The sequence below is a fragment of the Emys orbicularis genome, chromosome 4 (genome assembly GCF_028017835.1).
Source record: "Emys orbicularis isolate rEmyOrb1 chromosome 4, rEmyOrb1.hap1, whole genome shotgun sequence".
Classification (NCBI taxonomy): Eukaryota; Metazoa; Chordata; order Testudines; family Emydidae; genus Emys; species Emys orbicularis.
Window position 1 is genome coordinate 123532994 of NC_088686.1, and position 21699 is coordinate 123554692.

At 50.4% G+C, this 21699-nt stretch overlaps 1 protein-coding gene across 1 annotated transcript in view; it reads right to left on the reverse strand.

Annotated features, from left to right (window-relative positions):
- The window catches only part of MYRF (myelin regulatory factor), a 120825-nt gene that overhangs the window by 23758 nt on the left and 75368 nt on the right, over positions 1–21699 (reverse strand). Inside the window, exons 11-19 of the mRNA XM_065403361.1 lie at positions 20920–21010; positions 20214–20279; positions 18391–18591; positions 15671–15779; positions 15084–15193; positions 13257–13417; positions 12272–12344; positions 11762–11850; positions 9646–9714 (exon numbers count right to left, since the gene is read on the reverse strand). Coding sequence (XP_065259433.1) covers positions 9646–9714; positions 11762–11850; positions 12272–12344; positions 13257–13417; positions 15084–15193; positions 15671–15779; positions 18391–18591; positions 20214–20279; positions 20920–21010 — 969 coding nt within the window. The remainder of the gene's footprint in view (positions 1–9645; positions 9715–11761; positions 11851–12271; positions 12345–13256; positions 13418–15083; positions 15194–15670; positions 15780–18390; positions 18592–20213; positions 20280–20919; positions 21011–21699) is intronic.

Sequence of the window (21699 nt, forward strand, 5' to 3'; positions counted from 1 at the left end):
GAACCTGATTGATTTCTCCTTGTTTTAAGATCCAAAGGGGGTTTGGATCTGTATTCACCAGGAGTTGGTGAAAGGAAGGAGGGGGGAAGGGTCAATTTCTCCTTGTTTAAGATCCAAGGAGTTTGGATCTGTATTCACCAGGGAATTGGTGAAAGGTTTCTCAAGGCTTCCCAGGGAGGGAATTCTTAAGATGGTGGCAGCGGACCAGAGCTAAGCTGGTAGATAAGCTTAGAAGTTTTCATGCAGGCCCCTACATTTGTACCCTAAAGTTCAAAGTGGGGATACAGCCTTGACAGGTCCAGAGCAGGAGAACGCTTTAAATATCCTGAAGCAAAAAGCCCTAGCAGCCCCTGCTTTACGCTTCCCGGATGAATCTAAACCATTTGTCATCCGGTTAGCAGCTAATGAGGTGGCCATGGCAGCTACTCTCTTGCAACAAAATGAAAACCAGACATTGGTACCTGTGGCTTATGAATCTAAAAAACTACAGGGAGCTGAACTAAATTTTGACGCCTGTGAACGTGAATGCCTGACAGCCGTATGGGCAGTTCAGTCTTTCGAGCCACTCACCGGCAGTGCCCCAATTACTATACAAAGCACACATACGCCTCTGAAATACATCCTATCTGGAAAACTAATAGAAGGCAGGGTGTCCAACACCCGAATGGCACAATGGACCCTGACACTGGTAAACAGAGGAGTTCGGGCTGACACAGTATCCAGTATTTTAAAGAATCCTTATTGCGGTTGCAGGAACAAACCATCCCAATGTGTAGAAAGAATAGTAAATATGGCAGGCGACCAGCTTGGCTAAACAGTGAAATCCTTGCTGATCTTAAACGCAAAAAAGAAGCTTACAAGAAGTGGAAGATTGGACAAATGACCAGGGAGGAGTATAAAACTATTGCTCAGGCATGCAGGAGTGAAATCAGGAAGGCCAAATCACACTTGGAGTTGCAGCTAGCAAGAGATGTTAAGAGTAACAAGAAAGGTTTCTTCAGGTATGTTAGCAACAAGAAGAAAGTCAAGGAAAGTGTGGGCCCCTTACTGAATGAGGGAGGCAACCTAGTGACCGAGGATGTGGAAAAAGCTAATGTACTCAATGCTTTTTTTGCCTCTGTCTTCACGAACAAGGTCAGCTCCCAGACTGCTGCACTGGGCAGCACAATATGGGGAGAAGGTGACCAGCCCTATGTGGAGAAAGAAGTGGTTCGGGACTATTTAGAAAAACTGGACGTGCACAAGTCCATGGGGCCGGATGCGCTGCATCCGAGGGTGCTAAAGGAGTTGGCGGATGAGATTGCAGAGCCATTAGCCATTATTTTTGAAAACTCATGGCGATCGGGGGAGGTCCCGGATGACTGGAAAAAGGCTAATGTAGTGCCCATCTTTAAAAAAGGGAAGAAGGAGGATCCGGGGAACTACAGGCCAGTCAGCCTCACCTCAGTCCCTGGAAAAATCATGGAACAGGTCCTCAAGGAATCAATTATGAAACACTTAGAGGAGAGGAAAGTGATCAGGAACAGTCAGCATGGATTCACCAAAGGGAAGTCGTGCCTGACTAACCTAATTGCCTTCTATGATGAGATAACTGGCTCTGTGGATGAGGGGAAAGCAGTGGATGTGTTATTCCTTGACTTTAGCAAAGCTTTTGATACAGTCTCCCACAGTATTCTTGCCGCCAAGTTAAAGAAATATGGGCTGGATGAATGGACTGTAAGGTGGATAGAAAGCTGGCTAGATCGTCGGGCTCAACGGGTAGTGATCAATGGCTCCATGTCTAGTTGGCAGCCGGTTTCAAGCGGAGTGCCCCAAGGGTCGGTCCTGGGGCCGGTTTTGTTTAATATCTTTATTAATGATCTGGAGGATGGTGTGGACTGCACTCTCAGCAAGTTTGCAGATGACACTAAACTAGGAGGCGTGGTAGATACACTAGAGGGTAGGGATCGGATACAGAGGGACCTAGACAAATTAGAGGATTGGGCCAAAAAAAACCTGATGAGGTTCAACAAGGATAAGTGCAGAGTCCTGCACTTAGGACGGAAGAATCCCATGCACTGCTACAGACTAGGGACCGAATGGCTAGGTAGCAGTTCTGCAGAAAAGGACCTAGGGGTCACAGTGGACGAGAAGCTGGATATGAGTCAACAGTGTGCTCTTGTTGCCAAGAAGGCTAACGGCATTTTGGGCTGTATAAGTAGGGGCATTGCCAGCAGATCGAGGAACGTGATCGTTCCCCTTTATTCGACATTGGTGAGGCCTCATCTGGAATACTGTGTCCAATTTTGGGCCCCACACTACAAGAAGGATGTGGAAAAATTGGAAAGAGTCCAGCGGAGGGCAACAAAAATGATTAGGGGTCTGGAGCACATGACTTATGAGGAGAGGCTGAGGGAACTGGGATTGTTTAGTCTCCAGAAGAGAAGAATGAGGGGGGATTTGATAGCAGCCTTCAACTACCTGAAGGGGGGTTCCAAAGAGGATGGAGCTCGGCTGTTCTCAGTGGTGGCAGATGACAGAACAAGGAGCAATGGTCTCAAGTTGCAGTGGGGGAGGTCCAGGTTGGATATTAGGAAACACTATTTCACTAGGAGGGTGGTGAAGCACTGGAATGCGTTACCTAGGGAGGTGGTGGAGTCTCCTTCCTTGGAGGTTTTTAAGGCCCAGCTTGACAAAGCCCTGGCTGGGATGATTTAGTTGGGAATTGGTCCTGCTTTGAGCAGGGGGTTGGACTAGATGACCTCTTGAGGTCCCTTCCAACCCTGATATTCTATGATTCTATGATTCAAACCTGACATGCTGACACATGCTCTTATTGAAAAGGGGACTAAGCATGTATGTCCAGCAGTCACACTAGAACAGAGGATAGCACAAGCCCAAGCACCCCCCCTGGAAGAATTGGATACCGTGGGTCAGGAGAGACATATTTGATTCACCGATGGCAGTTCCATGGTGGTGCACGGTAAAAAGAGAATCAGATATGCAGCCATCAATTTAGAAGAGGAGGTACTAAAGGAGTATTTGGATCATGGCTCAGCACAACATGCTGAACTCCATGCCATATACCAAGTCCTAAAACAATATGAAACAGAGAACTGCCCCAAGACTGTATACATCTATGCTGACAGCAATTACTGTGTAAATGGGGTGCAATATTGGATGTTTGATTGGCAGAGGAACAATTGGAAAGCCGCAGACGGGAAAGAGATAGCATATATAGATGAATGGAGATGGATTTATGCCTGGGTTACCTCTCATCCCAACCGGCTTAAAATCAAACATGTCAAGGCACATGGAAAAGGCTCCGCAGCTGAAACAGTATGGAATAACCGTGCTGATGCCATAGCCAGAGATTATGAAGGGATAGCAGCGGTGACCCGAAGGCAGGAAAAGAAGGTATTAGAAGAAGTCCGCGTCCCAGGAAGAATTGAAAGACAGGAACTGGTGAACATAGCTCATCAGTTCATGAATGAAGGAGTGGAAGGGACGCTGGGAAGGTTAAAGCAAGTGGCAGAATGGAAGGGGATGAGAGATGATGTGGATACATGGGTCAGGAATTGTATACAGTGTGCCAAAGATAAAGCTCGTCCTCCACACCAGCCTCAGATGCTACATCAAAGAAGGCTGGGACCCTGGCATAGAATCCAAATTGACTTCATTGATAAATTGCCAAGGAGTAAAGAAGGATTTCGATATCTACTTGTAATCATAGATTCCTTTTCAGGTTGGGTAGAAGCTTTCCCTATTAGGAACAATAGCGCCCACACAGCCGCTAAGAAACTATTCTCTGAAGTGGTTTGCAGATATGGGACTCCCAAGATTATCGACTCAGACAACGGAGGATCCTTTGTGGGAGACATATTTACTCTACTGCTTAAAGCATTAGGGGTTTCACACAAACTCCATGTCCCATACAGACCGCAGTCTTCAGGACAAGTAGAGAGGATGAACCGCACTATTAAAGAAACCCTTAGGAAAGTTGTAGACAACACTGGTAAAAACTGGCCGGAGAAACTGCCGCTAATATTAGCAGCCATTCGCAGCAGTAACAGGCTGAGAACTAAGATCCAGCCATACCAGATCCTCTTCGGACAGGCAATGAGGTTGGTCATCAACCCAGAACAAGCGGCAGACAGAGAGACGAACAATCTGCTTGCAACTCATGAGCACTGGCAGTGGTTAAAACAGTTGCAGGAAGACAAAGCCACCCTGCAGCATAGGATAAGCCAAGCCATTGAGCGCATGAATACAAAAATGGATCAGAATAAGAATGGAGATTCCCTACTGTGGGAACCAGGGGATCAGGTAATGTATTTGAAGTTGGGCAAAAGGGATCACACACTGGAGTCAAAATGGACCGGTCCCTACTCCATAGTTGATCGCCTCAGCCCTCTCATTTACCGCATAGACAAAAATGGTAAATTAAAGTGGGTTCATGTTTCACAAATGAAGTTGTTTGCATAAACTAATTTTATTCTGTTGCAACTATATTTCCAGATACAACACCCCGATAGCATTCGCGAACCAGGACCCGTGGACACGGTGTATTTTTATCCCTGCAGAACTATCAGACACGAAACACGGTTGTTGAGACCGCCGGTTCTAATCCTATCTCCGTTTTATTTATGTATTTATTTATTTTTAAGGGCGGTGGGAAACCAGACAAAATGATGACTCCAGCGAAATGGAACACAAAGCAGCAGCAGTTCTTGGTCTGGATCACAACATTCGCCCTAATCCCGATGATAAAGACGCTACCTATCTCCAAAGAACACACTCACCCGGGCACACCCACGCCAAACCCTAACAAAGCTATCCATGCTCCAGTATACCTGGGACAAGGTAAAACAATCCTCACCGCATTACTAATACACAACAACTCACACAGAGACAACATACCATGGACCCCAAAACACCCACCAGATATACGCCTAAGATGGGTCGATTTGAAAACTAATCTGACAATAACACCTTTAGGGGAAACTCATGTATATGTTGGGGAAGGGGAACTGGGACTACAAGCAAACATCTCAGTCCCCGTAGGACGGGAAAAACATTGGATGGTGGGGGTGCGAACAGAAGGGTATGCAGGTGATACTACGATGCTTTCAGACTACCCCTCGCTCCCCTATGTATGGGATGGGTTCGTGACATCAGGAACCCTTATAACAGTAATCATAGTCTACTGCCCAAACCACGCACATACGATACTATTTCCTGATGGGTGTGATTGGACATGGGAAAAAGAACATGTGTTTATAAGAAACACCCCGTTAAAAATGGCAAAACCAGCTTTATTTAAAATCCAGACTGCTCCGGTAAAAGTTTTAGTAAGCCCCCTGCTGGTAGAAGTGAAAATTGACATGGACTGGACAAGATTAAATGTCTCGAAAGTAGGACCAAAGTGCAAGCCTTTTTCCCTCCCTATACTGCAAGCCTGGATGAGGACACACAGACTGTCCCCCCCAGATACACCACATCCCAGAACTAAAAGAGATATTATGGATACTATGCTACGTGGATTTGGAGCAGGAGCGGGACTTGCAAACTCAGTAGACTTGGAAACTATTAAGAATAAATTAAGCTCCCTGGCTCAACTGCAGGACAGCCTGATATAAAAACAAGTACACGCAAATGTAGACTTAGTCCAAATTGGCCTGGGTAACCTAAAAGCCAAATGGAATCTGTGGCAATGGCTGAATACTACCACCTGGTTACTTCATAAGAAAAATCTAGAAATTGGAAACCAAACGGCTATAGCTATGGGATGCACTGAAATGCAGATACTCGCCCTATCTACTTTGGAACACGAAATGTTTTGGGTAATTTTGGGTAATATTAAGGTTTTAATGCATTTGTTAAAACAAAGGAAATGATCTGTTTGATACCTACCAATATGACTGGATGCAGTATGTTTCCAGCACTGTGAAATCAGACTTGTTAATTGGGGAAATAATTGTAAAAATAGCACATCAATAGTCTCTGGAGGCAAAGGTATGAAAGGTTAGCCCACTCCCCATATTACACATGGGATCATTCTGGCTGCCTCAGACCTCGAGCCAGTGGGCTGGGGAGGGAGGAAAACTATTGGACACTAGAGGTTGTACCGAATGGACTCCTCAAAAGTGGGTATGCCTCACCTTACCTGTTGCCCCAGAGCCTTGTAGCAGAGATGTTTCATGTTTCATTGGGATCATGTATGTGGGATGAATTGGATAATGACACCAAAGTATCGTACAATGGACAATGTGTATGTATCCACTCGTGGGACGAAGTATTTTGGGAGGATGGGAGTGTTAGCAACCCCCCAGTAGATGAATGTAAATGCAATGTCAGTACTGTTTTTACTAGAAATCAAACTTACTATTTACCACGGCCAAAAAGGTCCCAGCTAACACTAACAGCTGAGCTGGCCGACTTCTCAATTGACCTTGGAATTAGATGGCAAGATCTTACTGATAGTCTAATTAAAAGCAAAGAAGTGACCAAATTTTTAGAACAGACAAATGAACAAGTAGGAAATCGGACTATTCATATTATACATGCCAATGGGGACATGTTACAAATTGCCACTGCAGAGAAACAAATTACAACCTACCACTGGTATGATATATTCTCTGGATGGTCCCCGACTACCACTGGCATCCTATCAGTAATGCTACACCCCTTGATAGTAGTCTTGATATTAAATTGTATTTGTATAATTGGTATGTGTGGCATGTGTTTTCAGATAAAAAGAATGTGCGCTAAATTGGAATCACAAACACATGTTGCCTCACAGTACCTTCTTTTAAACAGGTTAAAAAGAAACTGACACTAACGATTATATAAATATCGTAGTGTCAAAAGGGGGATTATGTAGGGATATTAAAGAAGGTACTAACAGTGATTCCCCCAAGTGACAGTGACCCCCTCATAATTTGTCCCCCACACTTTAAAATCCAACAGTTTCACCAAGTACAAAAATCTCTTGGGTCTTCTGTTTAAACTTGTAAGCTACTGTCTGTAGAAACCATTGATTATATCTATCCTGTGAAAGATACTTTATTACTATGTAAAACTTACAAACAAGTTAATTGACTTTGTTCTTGAAGTAATTGATACAATGTAAACAAACACTATAAGCCCTTAAGTGATTTTCACTTCATTCAAGGGCTCCTAGGACAGACCCCCACCCTCTGTGATTAAAGGGCCGGGAGTCTCAAATGAATTAGCACACACCCTGAAAGTGGTGGAGACAGTAAATTAAAATATGTTTAGGTATGGAATGTATGCTGATGAATGCTTGATATACATGGATGGTTAGGGAGGTGCCAGCCTAGAAAGGGAGTATCCATCGGCCGAAGAATGTGTCGAGTAGGACCACCAGACAACCCCCTGAGGGTAAACTGGGATCCACCCCATCACCTGGAAGGATGAGAAACACAAACTTTGGACAGTGTGGAGCCACCAAGAATGTGCCATCTGCTGATTGAGTCAGCAACAGCAGGATGAAACAGCTCCCATAGACTAACATAGGAATTAATTCCTATAAGAATGGACTCTAAAGACTGATGACTTTGAGTCTCTGGTTCTGCTGCCAACCTCCAGGAGCAACAGGTGCATCTGACACAGACTCGGCTCCATCCTCATGACCAAGATACCTGGCCAGTAACTTGGCATGAGCAACTTCTAGGCTGGTAACTACAACACCTATACAGAACTTGAATGAATGATTGTGTGAATGAATCTCTCTCTCTCTCTCTATATATATATATATGTGTGTGTGTGTGTGTGTGTGTGTGTGTATATAAGGAATAAGTAGTGATAGGAATAAGTAGTCAAACAACGTTGTTTACTTTTATCTTTTGCTTTATCATTATATTTACAATAAATGTGGCATCTTTGCCTTATCCCTCTTAATAAGTTCCTGCTGGTTTTTATTCTATTGGTATAACACTATCACCCTCAGATCCTTTTCCGCAGTACTCCTCCCTAGTTAGTCATTTCCCATTTTGTATGTGTGCAACTGATCGTTCCTTCCCAAGTGGAGTTCTTTGCATTTGTCCTTGTTGAATTTCATCCTATTTACTTCAGACCATTTCTCCAATTTATCCCGATCATTTTGAATTTTAATTCTATTCTCCAAAGCACTTGCAACCCCTCCCAGCTTGGTATCGTCTGCAAACTTTATAAGTGTACTCTCTATGCCATTATCTAAATCACTGATTAAAATATTTAACAGAACCAGACCTGGAACTGATCCCCATGGGACCCACTTGATATTTCCTTCCAGCTTGACTGTGAACCACTGATAACTACTCTCTGGAAAGGATTTTCCAGCCAGTTATGCACACACCTTATAGCAGCTCCCTCTAGGTTGTATTTCCCTAGTTTGTTTATGAGAAGGTCATGCGAGACAGTATTAAAAGCCTTACTGAAGTCAAGATATACCACATCTACTGCTTCCCCCTATCCACAAGGCTTGTTACCCTCTCAAATACCTGACAGAACTTGCTGCAGTACAGAAATAAACCCCCCTCTGACCACACAACCCTAAGCTGTAACCTACTATGCCACACTGGAACCCTATGGGGTATCATCAAACAACTACAAGCCATGCTCAATGGGGACCCCATCCTGAAAAAAAGCTTTCATGAACCCCCTCGTCTGGCCTTCAAAAAAACCCCAACCTCTCCAAGCTCATCATCAGAAGCAAGCTCCCCACAGACCAGGACACACCAATGCATAGCGGCACCAGACCCTGCCAGAACAACAGATGCAAAACCTGCAGGCATATTTCCACTGCTATAATGACCAGCACCCCCACAACACACCTGTCAAGATCCATGGGTTCTACACATGCCTATCACAACATGCAGTGTACCTTATTCGGTGCACTAAACGCTCCAGTAACAACTACGTGGGTAAAACCAGACAGTCACAACACTCTTGATTGAACTCACACAGGAAAATGATAAAAGACACAAAACACCCTATAAGCTGTGGGTGAGCACTTTTCACAAAGCGATCACTCCATATCCGATCTCTCAGTCCTCATCCTCAAAGGAAACCTGCACAACACTTTCAAAAGACGAGCCTGGGAACTTAAATTCATTACTCTGCTAGACACTAAAAATCAGTGACTGAAGAGAGACACTGGATTTGTGGCTTATTACAACAACCTGTAACTCACTAACCCCCTCTTTTTGTCCTATGACTGCAGACGTGTTAACGGACCGCTCTACCTTGAATAGTCGCTTACAATACGTACTACTTACGCTGGACAATCTGTTCCACCCTGCATTTAGCTGTGATGTTGGGAGTACCTTTCCCAACCCTGAAGAAGAGCTCTGTGTGGCTCGAAAGCTTGTCTCTCTCACCTACCTGATATCTCTATAGATATATCTTGGTCAGTTTCACCCTCTGTTCCCAGTTAAGATTTAAAAGACTGGCACCATAACCCCACTTCCCCACCATTGACTTGTCTGGGCAAAGCCACATCATTCCTTTAATCTCGCTGCACAAACCTATCCCTCCAGCCCTGTGCCTGTCTTTTCTGCTCATCTCTATATTCCCTCCAGTCTGTCAAGTATTGCAGGCCCCCAGGGAACAAAGGAAGCCACGACACGTTCTGGAGGATGCATGCATGAAGGGGACACGTACCCATCAATATCTGCAAGGTCCTCTTCGTTGCGCAAGCTGAGCACGTAGAGGGTGGACATGGACACCACACTGGGAAGGAGAGAGAAGATTACACGCCCGGGGATAAGTATCTGCACTATGGCAGTAGGAAGGAGATTCTCCCTCTGCAGTACCACAGTGGCTGTCTGTCTCAATGGTCCAAACTCATCAAGGTTAGGTGGGCAGCTGCAGGCCAGCTACCACTCCCTCCTGAGCCCAGATAATGCTTACAGGGTCCTCATCCAGGGCTCTTTTTATCATCAGCTCTTTAGTTGGCTGGGGGGGGGGGTTGCCATGAGCTATCCCCCTGTCTGAACAGGCAATAGGCCAGCACTGCTCAGGCAGGGGCACTGAGGCTGACGGCAGACAGAGGAAAGGAAAGGGATCTGGGATAGGAAGGGCATTCCAGATACAGGGGCCAGCACAGAGGGACGCCATGGAAACATGAGCTGGAGAAGGAAACAGAGGCCCCCTCCATTGGTGGGAGGTGCTGGTGGCGCAGAATATGTAGCCCAGGTGAAGCCAGGGGCCAAATTTAGCCCCGAGTAAGCAGGTGTGACTTCCATGGATATCAGTAAGAGCTGTGCCCACTTACTCCAGGAACCAGTTTGTCCCAGGAACCATAACCCTGAGGTGGGACGGAGCAGCGCCAGGAGGGGGGCACGCCCAGTGTGGCTGGCGAGGAAGATGCTTTTAGTGGAACCAGCTGGAGTCAGCGAGCAAGAGGGCGTCACAGTGGAGGTGAGAGATCCGAGGGCTGGAAGGGGCTGGGTATGGAGAGGCCGGGGCGGGGATCTCTCCCTCCAACAAAAGGCAGCTTAGCACATCTGAGCCCCTGCTCTGGGGGCAGTGCACGGCGAGACGGTTGTGCTGGTGAAGCTGCCTAACAGATGCTTGCGCAGTCCTTGTCCTCAGTGAGAGAACTGCAGCAAGTGCCACAGACGTGGAGCACGGTCCTCATTTGAGTGAGTGAGTGAGTGAGTGAGAGTGTGTGTGTGTGTCTCTCTCTCTCTCTCTCTCTCCCCGGAGCAGTTAGGCAAGACAAGGGTTAGGTATCTGCCTTGTTCCTGGGCTGATTTTCAAGAGGAAAGATGGTCTTGTGATTAAGGGAGTCAGGAGACCTGTGTTCCATTCCCAGCTCTGCTGCAGACTCCCTGTGTGACCGTGGCCAATCACTTCCCTCTCTGTGCCTGAGGGCCCCATCTGCAGAACAATACTGATCCGCCTTGCCCGGCACTGTCATTCATCACTGTTTGCAAAGTGCTCCGAGACCCTCAAATAAAAGCTACAAGGAACTTGTGAAGTACGAAGATTCCTGTCGTTTTACAGTGTTGTGGCTTGCAGAGGGGCACTAGCATAGAGCTTCGGGATGCTGGAGGAGTGCCATGCAGAGGTGGGTGATGTGTTGCAGGACAACGCCATGTACCAGTGGAATGTCCTGCAGAGGCAGGTGGCTGATGGCAAGGGAATGCCACGTGCCAAGGGGCCAGCCGTGGGCAGGGCTTAGCCACAGGAGTCGCTGAGTGGTGTTGTTAGCAGAGGCACTTGGTTTTCTATCACTTGCTCTTGCATTTGGGGCATTTTGTCACAAATTCATTCAGGAAAACATGGTACCTTTAAAATAGAACAGAGCCATCCCTGCGGAGCCACGTGGGGGGGGGGGGGAGGGGAGGGGCAGGGATATATAAACAGAGATATACCTATCTCATAGAACTGGAAAGGACCTCGAAAGGTCATCGAGTCCAGCCCCCTGCCTTCACTAGCAGGACCAAGTACTGATTTTTGCCCCAGATCCCTAAGTGGCCCCCTCAAGGATTGAACTCACAACCCTGGGTTTAGCAGGCCAATGCTCAAACCACTGAGCTATCCCTCCCCCCCTAGAGCCCAGCTGTGCCGTGGGGCGGGGGAGAATCTCCCCAGGCTAGACCCCTGCTGTGCCGTGGGGCGGGGGGAATCTCCCCAGGCTAGACCCCTGCTGTGCCGTGGGGCTGGGGGAATCTCCCCAGATTAGTCCCCACCCTGGCTGTGCCATGGGGCGGGGAAAGCACCTCCCAGTGCTGAGGGCAGAGAGCAGCCGCGGAGCTGTGCAGTCTCTCACCTGAACGCCATGACGACGACCAGGGCGATGATGGTGCCTTGCAAGAAGCGCTGGCTGATGCAGGCTTGTTCCGTGATAACAGATGGGGACTGCAGGAGAAACGCAGGGGAATCAGCTGCCCGGACGGTGCAGGGCTCACTGCATTTCTATTCCACTCTGCCCTGGGGCCTCTCCCCCGGGCCCCAGCCTTCCCCAGGATGGGAGGACTGCAGTGCAGGAGGCCATTCCTCCTGCATCCCACAATGCCCTTTGGTGGTCCCTGAAGCAGCAGCAGGATGGCTCATCCACAAGGCGTTGGCTAGCCCCGCTGCGAGAGGCAGGATGGCCGCAGGGCACTAGGAGCAGGAGGAGGACACAGCCAGCTCTGGCCTGACATAGGCCCCGCTCACATGTCCCCCACTGCAGAACACAGCCCCCAGGCTCTGCACCACTGCCCCAGAACACCCACACTGTCCAGACACACAGCCCCCCACCTCACACCCCACATCCCTTCACAAAAGGCCCCCGTACCTTGCTGGCCATTTTGTGGGGCCTCTTTTTGTGGGGCACACTTCCTGCACGGCTGAACTGACTTCCTGTTTGGCTGCAAGCAGAGAAGAGGAGTTGAAGTGAGATGTGCCTGGCCAGGCCCCCAGGGGAGCCCACTGGGTGGGATGGGGTGCAGGTTGGGAACTTGACTCAGTAACTGCAGGAGGAAAGCTTTGAGCACCACGGTGGGCTAAAGGGCCCTGTCCGACAGCCCGGTTGTTGGCGAAGGCCCAAAGGGGTGAAAGGAAACGCAGGGTGAACTCTGCCCCCTCACCGAGCCATCCGGCAGGCAGGGCCTGAAAAACGGGCTTCACCTGCTCCTCACGGGTCGGAAAGCGTTAACCCTCAGGACGCGGCTCACCCTGGGATGGACGGTCGGACCGGGCTGCCGTTTCCATGCTGCAGTCTCGTACACAGCCCGAGGTTCAGTTTGTTTCCCCAACAGCAGCTCATGGATCATCTCCAGTCCCCATTATCCCAGCACCGCACCAAGTCCGGATTTCCCCACATTCCCCACTGCCCGGCAGCCGGTGCCCGATGGGGGAATCTCCCTGTATTGCCCCCCACGCCAGTGCCAGGCAGCCAGTGCCCGAGAGGGAATCTCCCTGTACACCCCCCATTCCAGTGCCCGAGGGGGAATCTCCCTGTATACCCCCCATGCCAGTGCCCGAGGGGGAATCTCCCTGTATACCCCCCCATGCCAGTACCAGGCAGCCAGTGCCCGAGGGGGGATCTCCCTGCATTGCCCCCCTTCCCGCAGTGCCAGGCTACCTGGATCCAAGGGGGAATTTCCCTACACCCACCTCCAACACCAGGCTGCCGGCGCCCAAGGGGAAATCTCCCTGCACCCCCACCCCAGTGCCTAGGCAGGTATCCAGTGCAGGCTGACTGGTGTGCAGGCCTGAGGTGGGACGCTCCTTTCTGCTCCCCTGCCCCATGTTTGGAGAGGGAGGGAGGGCGCCTGTACCTGAACGCCCCAGAGCTGACCGTTGACTTCATGCTGTCCAGCCGCTTGAGCTTAGCCAGCTTGTGACTCCATCGCTCCAGCTCGTCAATGCGGGTCTCCAGGTTGTCGGTCAGTTTGCAGAGCTCCTTCACCGCCCCAACGTTCTCCATGAAGATCCGCTCCTGCCAGGGGCCACATTGTTCTGCATGAGCCCTCTCCAGGAGCAGAGGGACAGACTCACCCAGACCTGCCTGGCCTCCTTCAAATCTGTTGTTCTCTTGAGCCACTCCAGACCTCCCCTTCCCCAGTGGAAAGGTCACAGTGTGTCGCTCAGCACCCCGGTGGGGGGAAGGCATGAGAGGAAACCCATCCAACTGCAGACTAGCCATCGGGACACTGATATTTATACACATTGCTTAATGAGCTTACTTCAAAACTGGATAAAGGAGGGTCTCTCAGGCACCAGCAGGCCTTGGCAACTGTCAGTGTACAGTCCTTCTCAATGACAGAGACATTCACCTACACCCCCAATCCTGACACTCCAGAGAGCGAGCACCCTGCCAGCCACGGTCCCTCCAGTACATCAGGGCACTCCAGTCCCAGGCCCCACTGCTCACAACTGCAGCGCTGTCCCATGGGGGCAGGGGGAGGTGCACTCTCAGGCGTCACCTAATTATCCCCAAACCCTTTCCCGTTTCTTCCCCCCACTGGGTCTTGTCACAATCCCAGCCTGAGCCCTGTGCGCAACTGTTTGATCTATGTGCCTAGAACAATGGGGGCCTGGTCCTTGCTTGGGGCCTCTGGACCCCGCAGGTAATTCATAGTAATAGGCAGGTCCCAGCTCAAAACCAACATGTTAAACTCTCCCCAGCGACCAGCAGGCAGCCAGTGCAGATCGTCCAGCCCCAGCGTAACATGCTCCTTGCGAGATACCCCACATAAACAGGCAGGCCCCCACCATGCTCAGCCCCAGCTCTTGCTTCCCTGTATGGTGCACTGCAGGAATCCAGTCGGTAGTGTACAAAACCACAGGGGCAGTAACAAGGTCCTACAAGAGTCAGATGCAGAAGGTCAATTCCCCTCTGGCCATCTAACTGCAGAGGGGAATTGACCTGGAGCCAGGAAGGAACGGAGTCACCCAGGTCGGCCCTGTTCATTCCCACTACGGTCTACAGGCAAGTCAACCAAACCCCATGGTCAGCAATGCGAAAGGCAGCTGGTAAATCTAGTGAGATCAACACGGACACCTGATTTTTATCCCCTGACGGTGGACATCATCTCCAAGGGAGCTAGTGTGGCCTCAGGCCACACCTGGGTCTGGATCCAGACTGCCCAGAGCCAAGGAGATCTGAGGGAGCCAGGTACTCCAAGCTGTCTTGCCACAACCTCCTTTGTCATCTGAATCAGAATGGGAAGATTAGATACAGAGTCCTAATTTGGCAAGTGATTTTTTTGGGGACGGGGCACAGGCCTCAGAACAGCCTGCTTAAGGGAAGCCAGGAACCTGCCCTCCCTCAAGAACTGCTGTCAATGCCCACTAATGCTGGGCTCAGGTCTTCCCCAGCGGCCCTCACCAACCAGGAAGGACATGAGTCCAGAGTCCAGGTTGCGGAGTTACGCCAATGCTAGCTCACAGAACACATCTGGCTGAAACTCAAGCAGGAAAGACTTGGTTTAAAAGTGTTGGCAAGAGACCATTTCCCAGGTGTCAGATTTTGACTCTGTTTCACCTCTACCTTTACGTGAAGGGGAAAAAGAAAACACACCAAAATTCACCATCCTCCCCCCACCCTTATAATCACCAGTTCCTACTCTTCCCCCATCTGGTCTGTGGAGGGTACCACTAACCTTATTCACCACCAGGAAGTTCTCGATGGTTTTCCCATTGGCAAAGACCATGTCCCCAGTGTCTTTCACTGCTTCGGGAAGAATCTCCTTCACTTCCTGAGCAATGACACCTGCACGGAAACCACAGCACCACTCACCATGATTCTGGCCCCCGAGATGCCTTCCACAATAGCTGACTACTTCTCACGAGTCACTTGGTTGCTGACATGAACCCCACACACTATGCAGCGATTAATAAGAAACCAATATCCATCCCCGAGCTACCAAGACATAGAGTGTAGGGGACTTAATTTCCTGAAAGGCCTGCGCACAGCCAGAATGTAACCTCAGTCTAAAGCCAATGAAAAACAGCTGGGAAAGGGACAATTGGATAAAGTCTGATTCCCAGGTTCTTTGTATACCATATATGTATTCTATCATTTCTTTGGACTGCTGCAGGGCAGGATTGAGAGACATCAGCTCAGCTAGCATGGAGCAGCAGGGGGCGCTGCGAGTTATGACTAAAGAGCAACATTAGTTTGCACTAGAACTCCCCCATAGCATACAACTGTGAGGATGAAGCCTGTGGATTGGTGCAGGGACTGTACCTGTCTCAGACGTGCTTTCAATGCCCACAGTGGCGGTGAACTCTGGCTTGTAGTTATAATGCACCAGCCGCATACGGGAGATCCTCTTCAGCTGTTCTGTGGTGTCCACCTGGGACAAGGCAAACACATGAGATCTATAAGTAGGACGCTGTTCTTTAATAGTCCAAGAATCTGGCTCCAGGCAGCAAAGAGCAATGGCCACAAGAGTTCTCATCAGTGTCCACAGCGGCAGGTCCCATAGACACCAGAACCAGAATGAGAATGCCCACCTGCTGGACACAGTCTGCTAACCAGCCAGGATTAAAATCCAGGATTCATCAAAAAAGGACCAGGTCAAATGACTCAAGAAAAGGGAGCCAGCCCCATCACATCCCCACACACCATGGGAAGGGGCAAAGACAGCTCTCACAGATTTGAAGACCTCACTGCATCTAGTAACATTTGACCTTGCTGAAAGAGATTATCCAGATCAGTTAAATTAAGAACCCGCCAGGGCCTTCCCACAGGCCTCTGATTGGCTCTGATCTGAGGCTGGATAAAGTTTGGCTTGACGTCTTTGGTGGTTTTCATGTTTGTTGTTCGGCACTTTCTGGTTCCAGCTAGAAGAAGAGCTGAAATTCCATGAGACAGGCTGTGCCTGGGAGAGAGGCTGTTCTGTTCTCATGGGATTTCCAGCCTGCGGGATATGAGGCAGCTCACACGCTCTCCGGAGAGACCCTGTACTCAAGGGCTCTCCAGCTCAGCTGTGCAGATGGAGCATGCTCATATGAACACGCAAACCTTTAGAACATAAAAATGGCCCTACTGGGTCAGACCAAGGGTCCATCTAGCCCAGTATCCTGTCTTCCGACAGTGGCCAATGCCCAGTGCCCCAGAGGGAATGAACAGAACAGGTAATCATCTAGTGATCCATCCCCTGTCACCCATTCCCAGCTTCTGCCAAACAGAAGCTAGGGACACCATCCCTGCCCATCCCGGCTAATAGCCATTGATGGACCTATCCTCCATGAACTTATCTAGTTCTTTTTTGAACCCTGTTATAGTCTTGGCCTTCACAACATCCTCTGGCAAGGAGTTCCACAGGTTGACCGTGTGTTGTGTGAAAAAATACTTACTTTTGTTTGTTTTAAACCTGCTGCCTATTAATTTCATTTGGTGACCCCAGTTCTTGTGTTATGAGACAGAGTAAATAACACATCCTTATTTACTTTCTCCACAGGCGTCATGATTTTATAGACCTCTATCATATCCCCCCTTAGTTGTCTCTTTTCCAAGATGAAGACTCCCAGTCTTATTAATAGCTCCTCATATGGCAGCCATTCTATACCCCTAAAAATTTTTGTTGCCCTTTTCTGAACCTTTTCCAATTCCAATATATCTTTTTTGTAGTGGAGCGACCACATCTGCACGCAGTATTCAAGATGTGGGCATACCATGGATTTATATAGAGGATTATGATATTTTCTGTCTTATTATCTATTCCTTTCTTAATGATTCCCAACATTCTATTCGCTTTTTGGACTGCCGCTGCACATTGAGTAGATGTTTTCAGAGAACTATCCACAATGACTCCAAGATCTCTTTCTTGAGTGGTAACAGCCAATTTAGACCCCATCATTTTATATCTATAGTTGGGATTATGTTTTCCAATGTGCAGTACTTTGCATTTATCAAAATTGAATTTAATCTGCCATTTGGTTGCCCAGTCAGCCAGTTTTGAGAGATCCTTTTGTAGCTCTTCGCAGTCTGCCTGGGTCTTAACTACCTTTAGTAATATTGTGTCATCTGCAAATTTTGCCACCTCACTGTTTACCCCTTTTTCCAGATCATTTATGAATATGATGAATAGGACTGGCCCCAGTATAGATCCCTGGGGGACACCACTATTTACCTCTTTCCAGTCTGAAAACTGACCATTTATTCCTACCCTTTGTTTCCTATCTTTTAACTAGTTACCAATCCATGAAAGCACCTTCCCTCTTATCCTGTGGCAGCTTACTTTGCTTAAGAGCCTTTGGTGAGGGACCTTGTCAAAGGCTTTTTGAAAATCTAAGTACACTATATCCACTGGATCCCCCTTGTCCACATGCTTGTTGACCCCCTTAAAGAATTCTAGTAGATTGGTGCGGCATGATTTCCCTTTACAAACACCATGTTGACTTTTCCCCAACAAATTATGATCATCTATATGTCTGACAACTCTGTTATTTACTATAGTTTCAACCAGTTCGCATGGTACTGAGGTCAGGCTTACTGGCCTGTAATTGCCAGGATCACCTCTGGAGCCCTTTTAGGCCAGGTCTACACTACTGCGGTAGTTCGACGGCTGGCAATCGAAGTTCCGGGTTCGATTTATCGCGTCTGGTCTGGACGCGATAAATCGATCCCGGAAGCGCTCGCCGTCGACTGCGGTACTCCAGCTCGGCGAGAGGAGTACCGCGGAGTCGACGGGGAGCCTGCCTGCCGCATGTGGACCGCGTCTGAACCGCGGTAAGTTCGAACTAAGGTATGTCGACTTCAGCTACGTTATTCACGTAGCTGAAGTTGCGTACCTTAGTTCGAATTTGGGGGTTAGTGTAGACCAGGCCTTAAAAAAAAATTGGCATCACATTAGCTATCCTCCAGTCATTTGGTACAGAAACTGATTTAGGTGCCTCTCCAGCCCCGCCACCCTACTCAGATTGGCCTCCTGTGTCCTGCCAGCCTTCCCCAGCTCTCACCTCCTGGATGTCGTCTTTTGCTCGGATATCTGACGGGTGCATCAGTGATCCCATGACCTTCACGTTGCCATGGACCACCAGGGCTTCATCGGGGCGGTCGGTGTTGATGCCAACTCGGCCGTGGTGAAAAACTGTGTCAGGGAGCTGAGCCCGCTGCCAGAGGACGTCGCTGTCACTCTCAAACTGACCCGGGTTAGAGGCCTGTGGAGAGGCAAGAGGGCAGCGACTGAAGAGCGTCCAGAGCAGCAGCAGAGAGACGAAACCAAAGAGAAGAGGGGCCAGTGCTGTTAGGCAGAGACAGCGTGAGCACTGGGGGCTTCAACAGACTCATCCCCCTGAAACACGCACCAGAGGGCCAGGGTGCCATGTGCAGCTGGGATGGACGGTGCGTGGATGCCCCCACACAGAGGGTTACACTCCTATGTGATGAGAAGACCCCAGAGCTATCATGGCTGCCTGCCATGGTTCATGGCGTCTGCGTTCTAGCCCGGGCTTCCGGTCACCAGCGGGGATGGGGAAACGTGGTAAACTGGCTTAAGGAGCAGCAATGGAGCCTGCGTCAAGACTGAACCGCGCAGCCAGGCTGCGCCCTTATTCTAAGGTTACCTTGTATGTGAGGTGGGATGGAACCTTTGGGAGCCCAGGGCAGCCTGGGAAGGACAAGGAGCCATGTTGGGTTTAACTGGCAAGTGTCTGCAGACCCAGCAATGTCAGGATACGCCTGTGATAAAATATCCACGGCCCCAAGACTCGGGGCTCAGGTCAGATGATTCAGGCTCGTGGGGCTGTAAAATTGCAGTGTAGATGTTTGGGTTCTGGCTGGAGCCCGGGCTCTGAGACCCTCCCCCACTGCGGGATCTCAGAGCACAGGCTTCAGCCTGAGACCGAATGTCTACACTGCAATTTTACAGCCCCATAGCGTGAACCTGCTGCCCCAGCCAGTCGTGGCCAGGCTGCGGGGTGTTTATTGCAGTGCAGACACACCCTAAGAGGCTCCCTGTCCAGCCTCCGATGGAAAAGCTCAGGCGTAGGTACTTGAACTGTTATCAGGTTGTGACCGCAGAGCTCGAAAGCCAGCAGTACCAGCTCCCCAGGAGGCTGCTAGGGGAGCAACCCGCCTGGACTCCCCCTCCCCTCCCAGTGCAGGGCAGCACGGCCAGCAGAGGACACACACGGCCCCGGGGTCGTTGTGGGCGTGATGCAGAGCTCTGCGCAGTATGAAGCGATGCAACGAAACCAGACAGAGGAGCAGGAGACAGGGGTTCTGTGGGGGCCAAGGAGGGGTGAGGACTTTGCTCCCCATGCCTGTGGCAACAAAGCCCTGCCTGCACTTTGTGAGGAAACAGCCCTGCAGTGGGGTGTTCTCTGCTCTCTGATCGAGACTCTCTCAGCAGGCACCGGCCAATAGAATCAGACTAAATGCAGCATCTGCGTCCGCACCTTTCCTCTCCCATTTCCTGAGCCTTACGCTACCTGAGCCCCTGGAATTGTGCTGATGCTCTCCCTGCCCAAAACGAGGACCACACAGACTCATCTCCCCAGAGGCCAGCACTGCTGGGATTGGGACTGCATGAGAGCAGGGGGCTACCAGGATGTGCCAACTCTCCCAACCTGGAGCAAGGATCATACTGAATCCCGCAAGGTGCTGCTGGGGGGTCTCTCACAAGGAGCTACTGGGCTGTATCTTATCTCCGCACTGGCTAGGCCACGGCTGCAGCTGTGCCCTGCTCAGGGGGTTGAGTCTGTGTGGTCCAGCCTGTCTGCTTTTCCCACAGCTCTGTTGTGGAGCCCCCCGGAGGCTGCATAGCTTGTCATGTACTTACTTGTCTGCAGACTCCGGGGTCCCCGTCCGCCCTCCGTTTGTGTTTTACCCCCGAACTGGCCCTTTGCTAGAGGAAACGGACAAAGCACTTAAAAGGCGGAGACAGCCAATCACAACGTCACAGCCTGACTCTCACTGCTTCTGAGCAGCCACGCGGGGCCAGAACCGAGCTACGTTCCTTAGATTCCCCATGGGAGACAAGAGCTCAACTAGCTGAACGCTGGGAGAACCTGTCAGGGGAATCCGGTCTCTTTCCTGCCTGGCCTTGACTACAGCCTTCAGCACTGCTGCCCCTCAGGCATCTGGAAAATTCAGCCAGGACACCCACTGAAGGTCCCAAGACAGCACCATTCCCTCGCTCCCCATAGCCCCTTCCCGGGCAACACAACCCCAGCCTTGCACTCCCCTTCTGGAGAACGTGCCTTCTTCTCTGTCCGTGTCTCTCTGTGCTGGGCTCCTGCAGGAACACGTGGGCTGCCTTCTTCATAAAGTGCGGGAAGGGTTGGGAGCGGGGTCCCAGAAAGCCAGGCAGAGAACGGGGGGAAAGGGCAGCAGGGGTCTTGAAGAGCCAGGCAAAGGGTTGGTGGGGGAACTGAAAAGCCAGGAGAAGGGGGCAAGGAGCCCCAAACAGTCAAGCAAAGGGCAGTGGAGCCCCTGAGAGGCGGAGGGAGGATAGGGGTGTTCTGTGAGTCAGGAGAAAAACTTACTCTGACGATGATGCGCTCGGAGATGTGGGCAGCCAGCGTGTAGGTCTGGTTCTGGGCATGGGCCTGGAGGGCCACCACGAGCATGAAGTACCTGCAAATGACAGACACCCACAAGGGTCATCTGCAGCAGGAGAGGAGCGCATCCCTGCGGGGGCGCAGGGCATGGCGGATACTGCCTCCCCTCACACAGACAGGGAAGTCCCCACGCCACAGCGGGCACAGCTGGAATTCCTACATTTCCCCCAGACAGGGACACACCTCTCACGGGCACTGTCTGATCCCGCCAGCACTCAGGTCTCCAAACATCCGCTGCCCCCACGGCAGCACTCCTCTACTGTAGCCATGTCTACAAGTCTGGTCTCCTCCAAGGCCTGCAGCGGGACCTGCCCAGGCGGGGGTGCTATCGGTGCTCACAAGCTCAGCAGGGCTGGGCTCAGCTCGGTACTTAGACCGGAGGTTGGAAAAGAAACCCAGGTTACCACGGTGACTGGTGCTAGTGACTGAGTAGGGTTCGCTCTTCCCTCCATGTCGGTACTGAGCCAGCTCCTCAGCACGGTGCCAGGGGCCGCAGCGCTGTTGGAGCCCCAGGCCCAGCTTTCAGATGGTCATGGATGCTTGCCCTGGGGCTCTCCCTGCAAACGCTTCAGCCAGCGCATTCAGTGCCTGGCAGGACAGCTCCTCAGCACCCATCCCCATACCCCCTTTCCGTTCTGCCTGTCACGGCCGCCTGCATGAAGCAGCAGTGCTCCCGGCCAGCAGGGGCAGCTCTGCAGCAGTCTG